The sequence below is a fragment of the Glycine soja genome, chromosome 19 (genome assembly GCF_004193775.1).
Source record: "Glycine soja cultivar W05 chromosome 19, ASM419377v2, whole genome shotgun sequence".
In the NCBI taxonomy this organism is placed as follows: domain Eukaryota; kingdom Viridiplantae; phylum Streptophyta; class Magnoliopsida; order Fabales; family Fabaceae; genus Glycine; species Glycine soja.
Window position 1 is genome coordinate 36,435,791 of NC_041020.1, and position 14,481 is coordinate 36,450,271.

At 34.5% G+C, this 14,481-nt stretch overlaps 3 protein-coding genes across 5 annotated transcripts; 1 reads left to right on the plus strand and 2 right to left on the minus strand.

The window, feature by feature from the left end:
• Positions 1-3,333, plus strand: LOC114399130 (protein SINE1-like). Its single transcript, XM_028361252.1, has 3 exons — positions 1-74; positions 476-1,794; positions 2,525-3,333. Exons 2-3 carry the CDS (start codon positions 484-486, stop codon positions 2,978-2,980), a joined length of 1,767 nt encoding a protein of 588 aa, XP_028217053.1. The 5' UTR covers positions 1-74; positions 476-483; the 3' UTR covers positions 2,981-3,333.
• Positions 3,334-5,215: 1,882 nt separating this feature from the next.
• LOC114399012 (photosynthetic NDH subunit of subcomplex B 2, chloroplastic-like) lies at positions 5,216-7,934 on the minus strand. Its single transcript, XM_028361108.1, has 3 exons — positions 7,391-7,934; positions 6,142-6,582; positions 5,216-5,757 (listed from the first exon to the last, which is right to left on the minus strand). The coding sequence occupies exons 1-3, from the start codon at positions 7,823-7,825 to the stop codon at positions 5,560-5,562; spliced, it is 1,074 nt and encodes a 357-aa protein (XP_028216909.1). The 5' UTR covers positions 7,826-7,934; the 3' UTR covers positions 5,216-5,559.
• A 2,174-nt stretch (positions 7,935-10,108) lies between these two features.
• On the minus strand, positions 10,109-14,128 carry LOC114399837 (YTH domain-containing protein ECT2-like). Of its 3 annotated transcripts, XM_028362053.1 has the most exons (10): positions 13,987-14,128; positions 13,384-13,460; positions 13,176-13,281; positions 12,970-13,037; positions 12,552-12,688; positions 12,092-12,299; positions 11,138-11,704; positions 10,831-11,043; positions 10,602-10,748; positions 10,109-10,476 (listed from the first exon to the last, which is right to left on the minus strand). In XM_028362053.1, exons 1-10 carry the CDS (start codon positions 14,012-14,014, stop codon positions 10,300-10,302), a joined length of 1,728 nt encoding a protein of 575 aa, XP_028217854.1. In that variant the 5' UTR covers positions 14,015-14,128; the 3' UTR covers positions 10,109-10,299. The 3 variants fall into 3 exon arrangements, with proteins under 3 accessions (XP_028217854.1, XP_028217853.1, XP_028217855.1); XM_028362052.1 differs by having other exon boundaries at positions 12,092-12,688; XM_028362054.1 differs by lacking the exons at positions 13,384-13,460; positions 13,987-14,128 and having other exon boundaries at positions 12,092-12,688; positions 13,171-13,287.
• Between the last annotated feature and the right edge of the window lie 353 nt (positions 14,129-14,481).

Genomic DNA, 14,481 nt, shown 5'->3' on the forward strand with positions numbered 1-14,481 from the left:
TCTTCTTCTTAAGATCTCTTTCTGCTTTCCTTCATTCAACTGCTGCGAAATCTCTGCATCTTCTTTACTCTACGGTGAGTTTTCTAGCTTCAATTTTCAACCGTTTTGCCCCTCCACTAGTGTAATTCTCGTAATTTTTCTTCTTTCTTGGGATAACTGAATGTACGTGTTTTCTTTTCAAGAAGGCAAAAAAAAAAAAAAACTGAGCTTACCCTTCTCTAGAATGCCCCAAAAGATTATGTTTTTATGTTCAATGGTTGCAGATTCAGTGTTAGGGGAAGGGTGCAATAGGGTTTCAGTCTAGTGGCTTTTTCACCGATTTGTTTTTTTTTTTTTTTTCTGTTTAGAAAAGTTCTGAACTTTTGATTTCTCTTACTGCAATGTCCTTGAAATGTTTGCACTTGGTGTTTTTTTATATATATATTATTTCACTTCGTTTTCATTATTGCTTACGGTGGTGTATGTTTGGTTGTAGTTCAAAAAATGGGTAGGAGTCTCAGCCCTTTGGTGAGGCAAGAGCTGGCAAATCTTGAGAAAGATGAAGATAGCCGCAAATCCGCCATGAAGGCGTTGAAATCCTATGTGAAAGATTTGGATTATAAGGCCATTCCTTTCTTTCTTGCAAAAGTTTCTGAGAGCAAGGAAAATTGTTCAGGGGAGTTCACAATTTCAATCTATGAAGTTCTTGCACGGGTTCACGGTGTCAAAATTGTTCCCTTGATAGACAGCATCATGAGAACTATAGTCAAGACTTTGGCTTCAAGTGCAGGGTCCTTCCCTCTCCAACAGGCTTGCTCAAAGGTGGTTCCTGCAATTGCAAGATATGGAATTGACCCCTCAACCCCAGAAGATAAAAAGAGGCACATTATTCAGTCCCTTTGCTCGCCTCTTTCTGATTCCCTTTCGAGTTCTCAGGAGAGTCTTACTTCGGGTGCTGCTCTTTGCTTGAAGGCTCTGGTGGATTCTGAAAATTGGAGGTTTGCTTCAGATGAGTTGGTCAATAGGGTTTGCCAGAATGTTGCTGTGGCATTAGATGGAAAGTCTGGTCAAACCAACTCACACATGGGCCTAGTTATGTCGTTGGCCAAGCGCAATGCTTTGATCATTGAAGCGTATGCAAGGTTGCTAGTACAATCTGGAATAAGAATACTGAATGCTGGCCTTGTGGAGGGGAATTCTCAGAAAAGGCTTTCATCCATTCAGATGATCAACTACTTGATGAGAAGTTTGGACTCTAGAAGCATATTCTCAGAGATTGAATTGATAATTGAGGAGATGGACAAGTGCCAATCTGATAAAATGGCATTTGTGCAAGGTGCGGCACTTGAGGCTTTGCAAACTGCCAAGAGAATTGCAAGTGATAAAAAACCAAGATATGCTAAAAGTCCTGCTTCAGTGACAGGATCAAACTTTAGTAGGAGAGAAGAAGACTATATGGAGGGAGAGAATACTTCTTCTGGTGAAGGAGAACATACTCCTTCCTCTCTTACACCAGAATCGAGTACATTCGACTTTTTCTCTGGATATGAATCTGTTGGGTCTCCTATTTCAAGCAACTTAGACTATGGACAAAGAAGCGTGACTAGGAAGCTTTGGAGTAATGAAAATGGAGGGGTTGATGTTTCTCTGAAGGATGGCTTGTTTTCACAAGTAGGAAAAGAAGGTGCTTTGTTAGAGCATTCATTGATTCACGAGTTTTCTAATGGAGAGGGAGACTATACAGAGGAGTTTGCTGGTTTCATGGGCAGAAATACCAGGCATGGAGTATCCAAAAGTACCACCACAAGTCCACTAGTAAGTTTCTCCTTCTGTCATATTTCTATGATTTGTATATTTGAGACATTTCCTAAAGTCATATTTTGTCCCCTTGTTTTCATATTCACCCTTGTCAACAATAAATGGTTGAATGTTGCAGTCTTTTTTCCCATATTAGAGAAAAGGTAACAGTTTACAGGACAGAACATACCAATTACCAATAGAACCATGGAGTACGAGTCCTTTTATTTCATCCCAAATTCATCTTAATTCTTAAGTCTTAACCTCCTGGATTCATTTTTTTCTACTGCAAATTGTAGAATTTGCTTTTTCAGGGAAATTCTAACAGAAGCAAATTTTCTTAGTGTTGTTGGTTAACATTTGAATGGTTTGATTTACCATCCATTTATTTATTGAGAAATGGTTAACTTTTTTATTCCCTCAAGTGTTTATGAATTTATTGTTTGACAATGTTCCATTACACTGAGAAAGTTAGAATGATAACACCTGACCCAAAATGCATAATATTTCTTTTTTATGTGCCATTCACCTAAATAGAGTCTCCGAGTGCATACATCTTTATGCAAACTTAATTTTTGACACCTTTAAAAGGTGTCTATTTTAGACTTTTGGTGCAGTACTTCAAATCATGCTTTTGCTTTTGTTGTATAATTGAAATTTCAATGATTGTCTAAGCTGCAATGTTTCTGGTTTAATTACTTGTTTACTCATGGAGTTCACACATTGTGTCTTTGCTCGTGTTAATTAGAGGTCACACACTCAGGCAACTGTTGACAGCATAAAAATCTTTGAGACCCCTAGGAAGCTCATCCACTCTCTTCAAGATTCAAGTGATGTGTCTTTGGGTTGCTCTAAGAAGCAGAATAGAAGGTATAGAAGTCTATCCTCAGACAACATTGAGTGGAGTCCAGCTTCTAAATACGACCAAAACGGTTTCGCAGATGACACGAACAAGTGTGACAGTGAAGTAATTGAAGGTTGTGCTGAGGTTGAGTTCCAAGGTAGCTCAGAGTCAGTCTCATCAACAGATGACATTCCTGCAGATGCCGATAAGCAGATGCATACCGAAGTGGTTCCTGTAAACAGAAATGCTAAGACTACATATAAATTGGTTTGTGGTCTTTCATGTGTTCTACTTGCAGTGGCCACTCCATTGCTTTGGATCAATAGTCAGGATGAAGGTCATTATCTTGTGCCAACATAACATCCTCAAAATTATGAGCACTTTAGGTATGCTTATTATGTGAAAGTAGTTGTTAATTCCAACAGTGTTGGAAAATTCAGCATAGCAGGAGTATTATATGTTTTGTTTTCCTGTAAACAATTCGAGAACTTATTGAGAATTTTACTTTCTAGTGAAGTGGAAACAAAAGTGGATCTTTTGGTTATGTTCAGTTAAAATAGAGGCTGGTGGGTGATGCACATATGAAGAGTTGATGTCATGAAAATCTTTTGGTTTTTTTATTGTGGCATTGGTAAATTCTATGTTTTTAGGAGTTTTACCTCACTTTTTCTATGATTTGTAAGGAGGATTGAAACACGTAGGATATTGCTCTTGATCAATGCACTTCAGTAGGTATGAACGGTACAACCATATTGACCGGCTAAAGTGACGGTTTTTTTTTTTTTTTAAAATACACTTTCTCTCTTTGCTTTTTCCTAATTTATACTACTTTATAATTTAATTTCCAATATATATTATTTGGGACTTTTTCTTGTTTTTTTTTAATTTAAAATATTATAAAATATAAATATTATATTATGTAATTTTTTTAATTGATTTAAAATTACTTATTTATTAAATTAAATTTTATAATTTTGTTTTTTTATTTTTTTAAAGAAAATGATGTTATTAAATATAATTATTTTTGTTTTATTATTTAATTTATTTAACATATTTTTAGGTGAATATTTTTATTTAAAATCTGAATTTTTATTAAATATAATCATTTTCTTTAAAAAAATTAAAAATTAAAATTATAAAATTTAATTTAATAAATAAGTAATTTTAAAACTAATTAAAAAATTATATAATATAATATTTATATTTTATAATATTTTAAATTAAAAAAAAACAAAAAGAAGAGAGAAGGTCTCAAATCAGTATATATTAAGAATTAAATTATAAAATAGTGTAAATTGAGAAAGAGATAGTGTATTTATGAAAAATAAAAATAACCCCTTAAAGTGACTGTTGGTGTTGGTTTGTACGGCATAACAGCATAGTTGAATTTATCATTCATTTATTTTAGTAGATTAAATGAATAAGACTCACTAAACTAAAGGAAAGGTGCTGAAATAAGTAAATGAACAAATAAATATATAATATTATAATTTTAATTGGTATAAATTTGATATCTAAAAATACTGAATCTTTAAATATAATCTTTTAAAATTAAAAATGATGCCGTAATAGTAAACAAGCTATAGCAAATGAAACGATAAATGAAATGAAAAAAACTAAAAAGTAGTATAACAGTTTATAGTATATTATATAATAGTTTAGATACATTTTATTTTAACAATATTTAATATTAATAAATATATGCTCCATAAATATGCATAATGAGTTGGGTTCGTTAGATTTTTTAGCTTAAATTATTAGAGTTGGATTTTTAGCAACTGATGGAGGGGATCTTGGAGGTAACTAAGGATTAATGGAACAATTTTCATAATAGACGTGGTCTCTGATAAATGATCAAGGTCTAACCTCTTGATGTAAATGACCGACATAATGTCCAAGATTAATCAATATGATTCACAGAAAGTTTTGTTTGTTTGGCCACCACACAGTCCTGGTTCGGTTCCAATGCCTTTTGAAATAAGGAAATGAAGGCTTCCTGTTAGGAAATGCCGGATGAAGGCAAGTCACAAGGGTATGAAGGGAAACTTCTTATCCCACAAAATGTATTCTCAGTTTCTAACCATCTCGGGATTAAACTTTTTCACCCTCCTCTAGTGGGACAGAAAATAAAATCTCTCTCAACATGAAAACATAATTATCTTAGGAATAAAATGTACCAAAAATTATTATCTGCAACTTTTTATTAAACCTGAAAAAGAAATATTCTCAACTCAATATTTCCTAGATTAATCTTGATTCAATACAGTTAACAACATAGAACTTTGACACAATTTTAGTGCAGTCGATTGTGTGAAAATTGAAAAGTATATAGTTTTTGTTTGAACCGTAGAGCAAGGAAAAATGACAAAAGAGATTTCACTGGAATTGGTTTTAATCTATGCCTTAGGGAGGAGGGTGACTGCGTTATTATTAGTTGGAAGTGTAGTAATGCAGAGCCACAAGAACCCAAAATATATGCAAACTTCAATCTTGTTCTTCTTGATCAAGGTTTTATCTTATGTCAAGCAGGCACAGATGTAAAATACATTATGAGAAGTAGTTTTCATCATTTAGGCACCAGCTTTAAGGGATCCATTGAAACGAAAAATCAGCAAGCATTATGTAACCTCTTTTATTGATATAGTATTTGACTATTGGACATAAATCAAATAAACAAAATATACATAGTTTTAGGGAAGAACAATACAAACCCTGCTCCAGAAAAAAAAATTAAAAAAAAAAATCAAAATGGAGGAGAAGCAGGAAGAAGAAAGAAAGAGAGAGAGAGAGAAGGGAAAGATTTTAGATGTAAAAACGTGTTTGGTTCCACGTCTCAGACGTGTTTTTTCATCTTTACTGAGAAGCTAATAGTTATATTATGACTTTTCACATCTTTAGACTCGATTTCTTACTTCTCATTGGATTTTTGAACAAGCTAATCATGTTAAATTATCATGCTCAATAACTTGTGCCCCTCTCCATTCTTCACCAGGATTTACAGTCACAGGCACCAGTATTGAAGCAGGGCCAGTGCAGATGAAGTAGTCCTTTCCATATTTCTCTGACAAGGAACCAGGGCTTGATAAATAAATATCCTCAAAACCCATTCTTATCACCCTGAAGCAAAGCCCACGTCCCTGAAAGTCCAACAGAATCTTTTCAATAAAAACTTTCACTAAATTTGGTGCATGAAATAAATTCTTGGATAGAATATGTTTGTCCCCCAAAATATTTCAAAATGTTATATTTAGTTCCTATATATAGTAAGTTTTTAGTCCTTACATTTTAACATGAACCGAATATTTTTAACAGTCTTATCCTTACGTATTTTTAGATTCAAACGCATGACCAACTAGTAATCAAGCACAACTTTGCTTGCCCTCAAATGTTAGGACTAACTATTAAATTTTTATAACTAACTAAGCTTGAATTTCAAAATATTTTTTGGTACCGAAAACATATTTTACCCAACAAAATTTGGATGTTCGGGTTAGAGGGTACACTTTATTAATCATTCTAACCTGATCAATGGTTTCATACTTGGAGGGAGGGGTGTTATAGAATGCCTTTAATCTTTCCTTTGGAGGCGCAGCATAAACTCTACTCATCTTATTCTCAAGGAGGGTAATAGACAAAGCTTGCTGACCCCACGTGCCGGGCTTGGCTTCAGGCTCATTACCAAAGGACAACCATCTAGGAGGCTCAGATATGGTAGCTTCTGATGGGGTCAAGATTTGAAAGGGAGAAGATGGAGGAGCGTGTGGAATATATGAGCAGCTTCTGAGGCCTTGAATTGCTGTTTCACCTCTTTTCTTGAATCTAAAATGGCTTAGAATAGCATTGGTTAGAGTGGCAGGCTTGGGGCCTATGTTCTTAGCTACAACTGCTGTGGCCATGCTCACAGGATAGAGGGTCACAATGTATGTGATGTCAAAGAATCTACTAGTGCAGCTTAATTCAAGCTGCAAGAAAAAGAATAGAAGCAATGAAGAAAGCAACAAAAGCAAACCCCAAGTTTCAGTGCTTCACGGTACAAAAGAAGACTAATTGTATGTTTGGATAAAAGTTGGGAACATACTTTTGAATTAGTACTTCCTCCAGTTTCAAAACTATAGATGTTTAAGGGTAGTGTACACCCATTAAGAAATATTAATTGATAAAATTTTAGACAAAAGTACTCCTATTTAATCATGTTGTTGGAACTATCATTAAGCATAAATATTTGGATAGTGGAGAGTTTAGAAATAATGTAGTGGACAAGTGTATAGTTGGAAAAAAGTTTTGAATTTAGTCTTGGATTTGTAAAAAATTTATAGTTTTGAAACAAAACTAAAAGTGCTAAAATATCTATAGTTTTGGAATGAAGGAAGTATTGTTTGAATGTCAGTCAGGAGAGTAAAAAGTTAGGAATGTGCTTTTTGAAAATTTCAATGCATATTCCTGAATTTCAAGATAAAAAGGAAAAAAGAAAAAATCATCACTTAAAAAGTAAAAATACTTCTGAATGAGCTTTGATATCTTGATATCTGATATCCAAACATACATTAATTATGGCTATGTTTGGTTTAAAGTAAAAAAAGTACTTTTACAAATTTCAATGTAAAATTGTGCATTCCAATGAATGAATTGAGGAAAAAAAAGTTATTTCTAAAGTAAAAATACTTTTGAGCTCTCCTAACTTTAATCTAGACATACACGTTGTGGTATACGGTAAGGTGAATGATAGATAACTCAGAAGCACATAAGCAAAGGGGGTATATCAAAGGGCACCTGGAGAGCATCAATGGAATCAGAATCAACATCATTTACAGTCCACTCCAAAGTGGAAGGGAGCAACCCTTTGGCTCCAGGTTGCAGCAATTCATTCATGACCAAACCAACCCCACCTTTGGCCTTGTAAGGGCCAGTTTCAGTTGCAGGAATTGTGTAAAGAACCTCCTGGAAGCCATCATCTTTCCAATTAACTTTTGGTTTGTATGATGTCACATGAGCATCAGGTATCCTCAGCCTCAAGGAGCTGCCATTTCTCACTGTTAGCTCAACTATGGGAATGTTATCAGACTCCAAGAACTTGATGCCTTTCCTGCCAAATTTCTCATTGAGTGTCTCAGCTGTGGGAAGAGTGGTTGTTGTATTGGTGTTAGCTGCTGAAGAGGCCTTTATTAAGTTTAATTTGGGAAGAGATAAGGAAAGAAAAGAAGCCATGGAGAAGTTGAAATAAGCTATAGCACATTTAACAGGTTCCACACAGAATAGTGATGAGCATGTTGTTGCTAAGGCTCACCCTTAACTGAACACAACACAACTATTGTCTTTGGATTATTATTTTAGATATATTTTTTTAAAAAAAGCGCTTTTTGTTGGCTTTTTGCTTACTCTAAAACGGGGGCTTTATGTTGCCAAGTAAGCAGTGCCACAAATCTCCCTTGTTGGCCTGAAAGGGTCAATCCAATGATTTCTAAACGGACAAGAAGTGCAACTCAGCAGTGCCACAAATCTCCCTTGTTATCCATTTTGGCTTTTTTATTTTATTTTTTTATTCTAAGGGTGTACTTTTCTTTTCTTTTCTTTTTCTTTATTTGGCTACTGCCGGGGAAGTTTCAAGTTATTAAATTTACTTTGTTGTGTTGTTAATCAAATCCAACACACTAGAAACGAAAAAATGGTACACAAGTGTTGGTGGTTTCTTATTTTTCACATTTCTCTTTAACATGAATACTTTCAACCCCCTCCCCTCTCCTTCTGATTTATTTTAATTGTGAGTTCATCCTTGAAGAAATATTAAAACAGAAAAATAGTCTTATATCATCACAAGTATAATGTTACATAGATTTAAAAATTTTACCCAAAAGTTTACTATAATACTAAAGTTATTAAATTTTTTAATTGAGACAAATGTTCTCTTTTACTAATAATTAATTAAACAAAGATTACTAATATACACAACTTATTCAAGCAACCCATTGTAGCAACTAACATTTAAGATATTATTATTTAATCATCATTAAAATACATTTTTCGTCTTCATTCTGTCCTTGCAAAAAAATTTGTCCATTTTTCATCCTTACAAAATTAGAATGTTTGATTTTTTTTTTCTTGAAACTAGCTATTTAACATTTTTTTATTTACATTTTAAAATGCAATTTTGGGGGGTTAAAAACCCTCCACTAATTGCATGAAAAGTAAAAAAAAAAAGAAAAACACAATTTCTTACTGTTAAAGACCCTCACAAAATTGTAAAAAAAATAAAGTTTTAAAAAAAAATGCAAGAATGGAACCCGTCTTCTCAGATCCAGAAAAAACACACAAGCACAACAATGAAATGCAAAGGCCTAGCCGCGAGGATGATGTCACCGGATCAGGCCTTTACTCCAATTGAATCAGCATCACTAAGCCAAGAATAATGCAAACCAAACGTAACAAAATAAAAAAAAAGAAGAAAAAAACGTGACAAAGAGCTAGCCCAAAGAAAATCATGAAAGCAATGTACGGAGGGAGTTTGGAGAAGGGGGAAATGTCGGGGTCCTTGGAGGTTCAGAGGGCGAGGACGATGATGTTGGTGTCGCTAACGAGAGAAAGTTGTGATTTGGATCTTAACGTCCTCACCGCTGCAACGGTGAAAGAGGGGCATGGAGGGAGAAGCAGGAGAGAGAAAGCTATGTGAGATTGTCCGAGATAAAGCCATGACATGTGTGCACAATCCACCACCACTGTAGATTCGACTAAAACTAAGAGCATCTTCAATGTAAGAAACTCATTTAGGTTTCTTAATCATCTTTTTGTGATCCCCATACCATTCCTCGCAGTGTCATATCATTCATAAAAAACTCATGTAAAATTTTACTTCAATACAAGAAATCCTAAGAAACTATAAGAAATTCAAAGATTAGAGTTTCTTATATAAGAAACTATCCTGAGCAATCAAGGAACCCACTTTACCACGTCATTATACTTCAATACAGAAGAATTCACAAGAAACCGTTCTTTAACCTAATAAATCATGAATGCACCCTCCATTGGAGATGCTCTAAGTTTAATTCCAGGTACTAAAACAAATTTTAGGTATTTTATAAAAACAAAATACATTTTAACCTATAATCATTACTTATATGAATGCCTTTTTTAATTTAATATTTTCCTACTCAAGAAAATACTATAACATCCCTGCAATGTAAAGACGCCCATTAACTTAATTAGACATCATTATGATAAAATACTTTAAAAAGTACTTAATTACTACAATTACCAAATATATTTGGCTCTTTTTAATCAGAGACTTTCAGAGACATTGGTTAAGAAATTAAAAGAAAAATGATTTCTTATAAAAAACTGGAAATCACAAGAAAACATAAAAAAAATCACGAACAGAATTTTGCACATTCCTGTTAAAAAATTTCTCCTTTTAATTTCTTAACCAACACCGAGAACACTGATTAGCATTTGCTAATATATTTTAGTTTAAAATTCATTTGACCTATCCATATGAAATTATGACTACTAAAAACAAACACATTTTATTAAACGAAACAAAAGAAAAACGCTAAAATCAGAGACTCCACTCCAGACCAAGATCACATAAGCGAAGTAACTTGAAACTCAAAAAACACAACTCACTACCTGACTAAAGCAAAAGGGAATAAACAAACAAAAACAAAAATCAGCAAATGACTATCATTGGTTTAACAGCTCTTGGAAGAATCTCCAAGTGTTGGGGTCGATCCATTCCCTTCTACCAGCCCTTCTGCATTCATTCTTCCCTCTGCTGCATTTGCAGTAGCAGCTTCATTCATCAAGGTTGCATCAAGAGACTTTGGAAATGTAACTGTCCCAAATGTGAAATCACTGGGCTTGCTGACCTGTTTTGAACGAACTCAATTTAGCTGACGTGTAAAAGGAGGAAATTGATAAAAGACAGCACTGAAAAATTTATACATGTCAAGTTTGAGAATTTGTACTAAAAGATGTGAAAACATTATATTACCTGTTTTGGTAACTGCTGTTCCTTGGACTTTTTCTCCTGAGTCGCCTTTTCACGAGCCTCATAGAACCCAAAATCATCCAAGATGCATGTTTGGCTTGAATGCTCCTTGAAAATTTTGACAATTTGAACACCCTTCTCAAACTTAACCTGCAGAAGGACATGTATAAGCATTTGGTAGAGTAGGTGGAGTTCAATGGGCTATCATGAAACAAGCCACTAAGAAAAATACCTCCTGAGTATCCCTGCTATTTGTTACAGGTTTGTTTTCATTGTTTTCAAGCGTTATGTGCCTCAACACGCTATTTGGAATATCCTTTATGACGTGCCACTTCACAGAAAAACAACCAGTCCACCTGTCCTGCTGCCAATAATCTACAGTTTTACCAAAATCAACAGGACCCAACATCTCTGCTAAACCAACAAACTGCCCACTAGTGTTGACCTGTAGCAAAAAATGAATGAGAAGAAACCAGCATATTAGAGAAACCAAGAAAATCTAAGAATTTTTCCAATTAAATGCTGCCTATGACACTAACCGAAAATAACAAAAATATGGGACAGCCACCGGGCTTCTCCTTGGCTTCCTGATATGCTGCATCCAGCTTTTTATTGCCGTTAGGGGTGCTTGCCCATGCGCTATATTTTATGCTTTTATGAATATCATCCTCACTATAGGATTTGATGACAAAAAACTTTGCATCAGAATAATTCTCAGCAAAATCTTTCCCATTGTACTGTTCCTTGTCAGGAACTGGAGGAACTTCTTTGTTATCACTCTTCACTGGAAGGTTCTGTCCTTTGAGTAATAATGTGACAGGTCCAAGACTTTTGATATTTTTATTATCAGAACTCTTGGCAGCTCTGGGTCCCTTATTTAGCTCGCTGAAACCATCCATGCTTTTTTTTAAACCGCAGCCATACCCTGTGCCATTAAATTTGCTATCGAAAGAGCCCATTCTAGATCCATACCCAGCAGATCCAAAACGAGAATCAGGCCTAAATGTGTTTCCATATTGGCTGTACATCCTGTTGCTTGGATACATCCCATTCATGAATCCAGAAACCAGGTCAAGTCCAGATGGATGTCTGGAACCACTCATGCTCTGCAAGTAAGAAATCATATTTAAGTTGAATTTTGAATTGATTCCACAAGCATAAGCCACAGTATTGAACATAGAGAGGTCTACTGCATCTTCTGCATGACATGCAGCATTTACACGAGATTATGATAAGGCATCACTGGTATGCAGAAACAATTAAAACATGTATCACAACAGCAACACTAATGACAAAAACAATATAAATACCAAGTTGATTGATGAACATAAAATTAATTTTTTAGAGCATTTTCAATTAAGAAAATACAGAATACAGGCTTAGGTTAAAGGTTTTAGTGGTGAGAGAGAAAAAAAAAGAACTCAATTAATTCAAGTTCACTTTGCCTGAATGGAAAATTGCAATCAGGAAAAGGGATGACCATTCCAACATACCACGTATTGTGGAAGTGGCTGAGGAAGTCTTTGATTCCTTTGAGATGTAAAATCTTTCACAGGCACTACTGATGAAGATAAGCCAACCTTGGCTCCATGTTTGGACTGTCTATCAGATACTAAGGACACATCTGAAGGGACTGGAAGCTGTGTACCATGGGTGCTTCTTGGACCCTGATAGCCTGACAAAGAAGCATAAGCTGGCAAGCTAGTCCCTTGATAAGAATCATTTGTATTCAAAGATGTGTGCTGGGAACTAGTTAAAAATGGATTAAACCCATTTTTATTAGTAAAATCACTATTGGCCATGTTAACAGTGTGTCCTTTATTCATAACATTTGATGAAGCAACACGATCAGCATCAACAGCAGTTGATATTTCTCCTTGTGGAACACTGATTTTGTTTGGAGTAAATGACACATCAGCAGAAGCTGGAGATTTGTAATAAGAACAAGGATACTGGTACTGTTGCAGCCCATAATGCTGGCCATCTTGTTGAATCATTGGAGAAGACGAATTGGGCGGTGCATATGTTCCATATGGTGTATAACCATAACCTTGATGGTACATGTAAGAGCAGCTATCCCCATAAACACCCTGACATTAGATCCAACAAATAAAATCTTCATTAGATGGTTATAGGCTTCCCCTTTTCTTCTGAAATCTATATTTTATCATACAAAAATGATAAGAAACAGATCATAACACAGAAGGATAAAAACAATACAAAAAATGGACACGAGGTGTCACTTCTTAGAAAGACAGAAGAAGGATGCAATTACATGCTCATCAGACTACAAATTAACAATTGATATTCAATGACAGTATAAAAAGACACAATCATCACAGGTCCGGAAACCAGAGAACAAGGTTCTTACTTGAGCCATCCCTCCATCAAGGTTCATATATCTGGAATAAGCATTCCAATCACCTTGCCCATCATAACCTGAAAAAACACTTAACAGCATGTGATTTCCCCAAAAAGAATAATAAAGGCCATTCAAATATTTATCAAACAAGCTTTGCACCCATTGCGTAATCGATCAACATATCTTTCCACAGAAGCCATGGCAGCTTACCTTACCTCCATAATAATACGCAGATGGGTATCCATTTGGAACAAAGCATGAATTTGGATTGAATGGCTTGGCCCTCCCTTTAGCTGCCCCATTGGAAAAAGCAGGTCCATTCTGTACACAAATAGCACAACGCCAAATACTCTAGTGTTTTATATAGTTCACAAACCAACAAAAAAAAGACACGAAGCAATGAAATGAAAAGCAGTGAAGTGCCTTCTTCGCAGGCTCAGCAACTCCAATGGCTTTGGACTCAGAGTCCAGAGTCAAATTCTGCAATAAATCTGCAGTTTCTACATAGTATGGTAAAGGAAAACCATTTACTCTAATCTAGCATCATAATTCACAAACACAAGAAAAAAAAATTATAAAAAAAAACACTTAGGATAAACAGCAAAAAAGAAGAAAGTTTGAGCAATTAAAAATTATAATACACCACTGTAAAATCCTCTCAGAAAAATATGTCTCTTAACATAATCCTACTAGTTTTTTGCTTTTTGGAGCATATACTCTAGAGTGTGTATAAGTTGTTTGCAAAAAGAAGAAATAAAAATAAAAAGAGGGTTTTGACTTTAAAGCAATTGACCACCATGTTTCAGTAATGACCTAAACATCTCAAAACCAACGAATGGTGCATAACTGTGATTACAGATAGAAAGCATAGAAACCATTGTCAGGGAATTACACACAAGATGTAAAAAGAAAACCCACATGGGGAACCTAGCATAGCACAGAGATTGAAGAAAAAAAGATTGAAACTTTAGGTAACGGGAACCACAGAAACGAAAAAAGAAAAGAGGGTTGATGAGAAAAGGATACTGTCAGAAGAAGGAGCAACAGCTGCCATGATCGAAATCAGAGAGAGAAAGGGTCGCCGCCAACTCCGTGTTCTTTGGGTTTGAGACACAGAGAAAGAGAGAGAAGAGGGAGATTTAAGAACCTGTGTAACTATTTATATTAGTATAACAAAAAAAAAAAAGGTTGCTTACTTGGTATGCCTCTTCGGTGTTAGCAAAAATACTAGGTGTGTTAATTTTCGACTAAAAAATGTTGAAGATGTTTTTTTTCATTGAATGTTGAAGAAATATTTATATTTATATTTTTCTAATTTTTAATAGTAGAATTTTCGGGGGGAATTGTTATCATTACTTTTTCAAGATTACTATTTTTCAAACATGTTCTAGATTAAATCATTTTAAAAAAATTATCCTATTGGTTTTTATTTTTTTATCTATTAAGATTAAGATTTTTTTTTTAAAACAAAAAGCAACCAATGATTTTGGATCAAAATATTTTTGGTTTAGTTTAATAGGT

Excerpts from the sequence above, each read along its gene's own strand:
- LOC114399130 (XM_028361252.1), top strand. The coding sequence starts at position 484 with ATGGGTAGGAGTCTCAGCCCTTTGGTGAGGCAAGAGCTGGCAAATCTT. Across the intron at positions 1,795-2,524 it reads GTACCACCACAAGTCCACTA|AGGTCACACACTCAGGCAAC; the intron begins GTAAGTTTCTCC and ends CGTGTTAATTAG.
- LOC114399012 (XM_028361108.1), bottom strand. The coding sequence starts at position 7,825 with ATGGCTTCTTTTCTTTCCTTATCTCTTCCCAAATTAAACTTAATAAAG. Across the intron at positions 6,583-7,390 it reads ATTCCATTGATGCTCTCCAG|CTTGAATTAAGCTGCACTAG; the intron begins GTGCCCTTTGAT and ends TTTTTCTTGCAG. Across the intron at positions 5,758-6,141 it reads AGTATGAAACCATTGATCAG|GGACGTGGGCTTTGCTTCAG; the intron begins GTTAGAATGATT and ends TTGGACTTTCAG.
- LOC114399837 (XM_028362052.1), bottom strand. The coding sequence starts at position 14,014 with ATGGCAGCTGTTGCTCCTTCTTCTGACA. Across the intron at positions 13,282-13,383 it reads TTGCTGAGCCTGCGAAGAAG|AATGGACCTGCTTTTTCCAA; the intron begins GCACTTCACTGC and ends ATTTGTGTACAG. Across the intron at positions 10,477-10,601 it reads AACAGCAGTTACCAAAACAG|GTCAGCAAGCCCAGTGATTT; the intron begins GTAATATAATGT and ends CGTTCAAAACAG.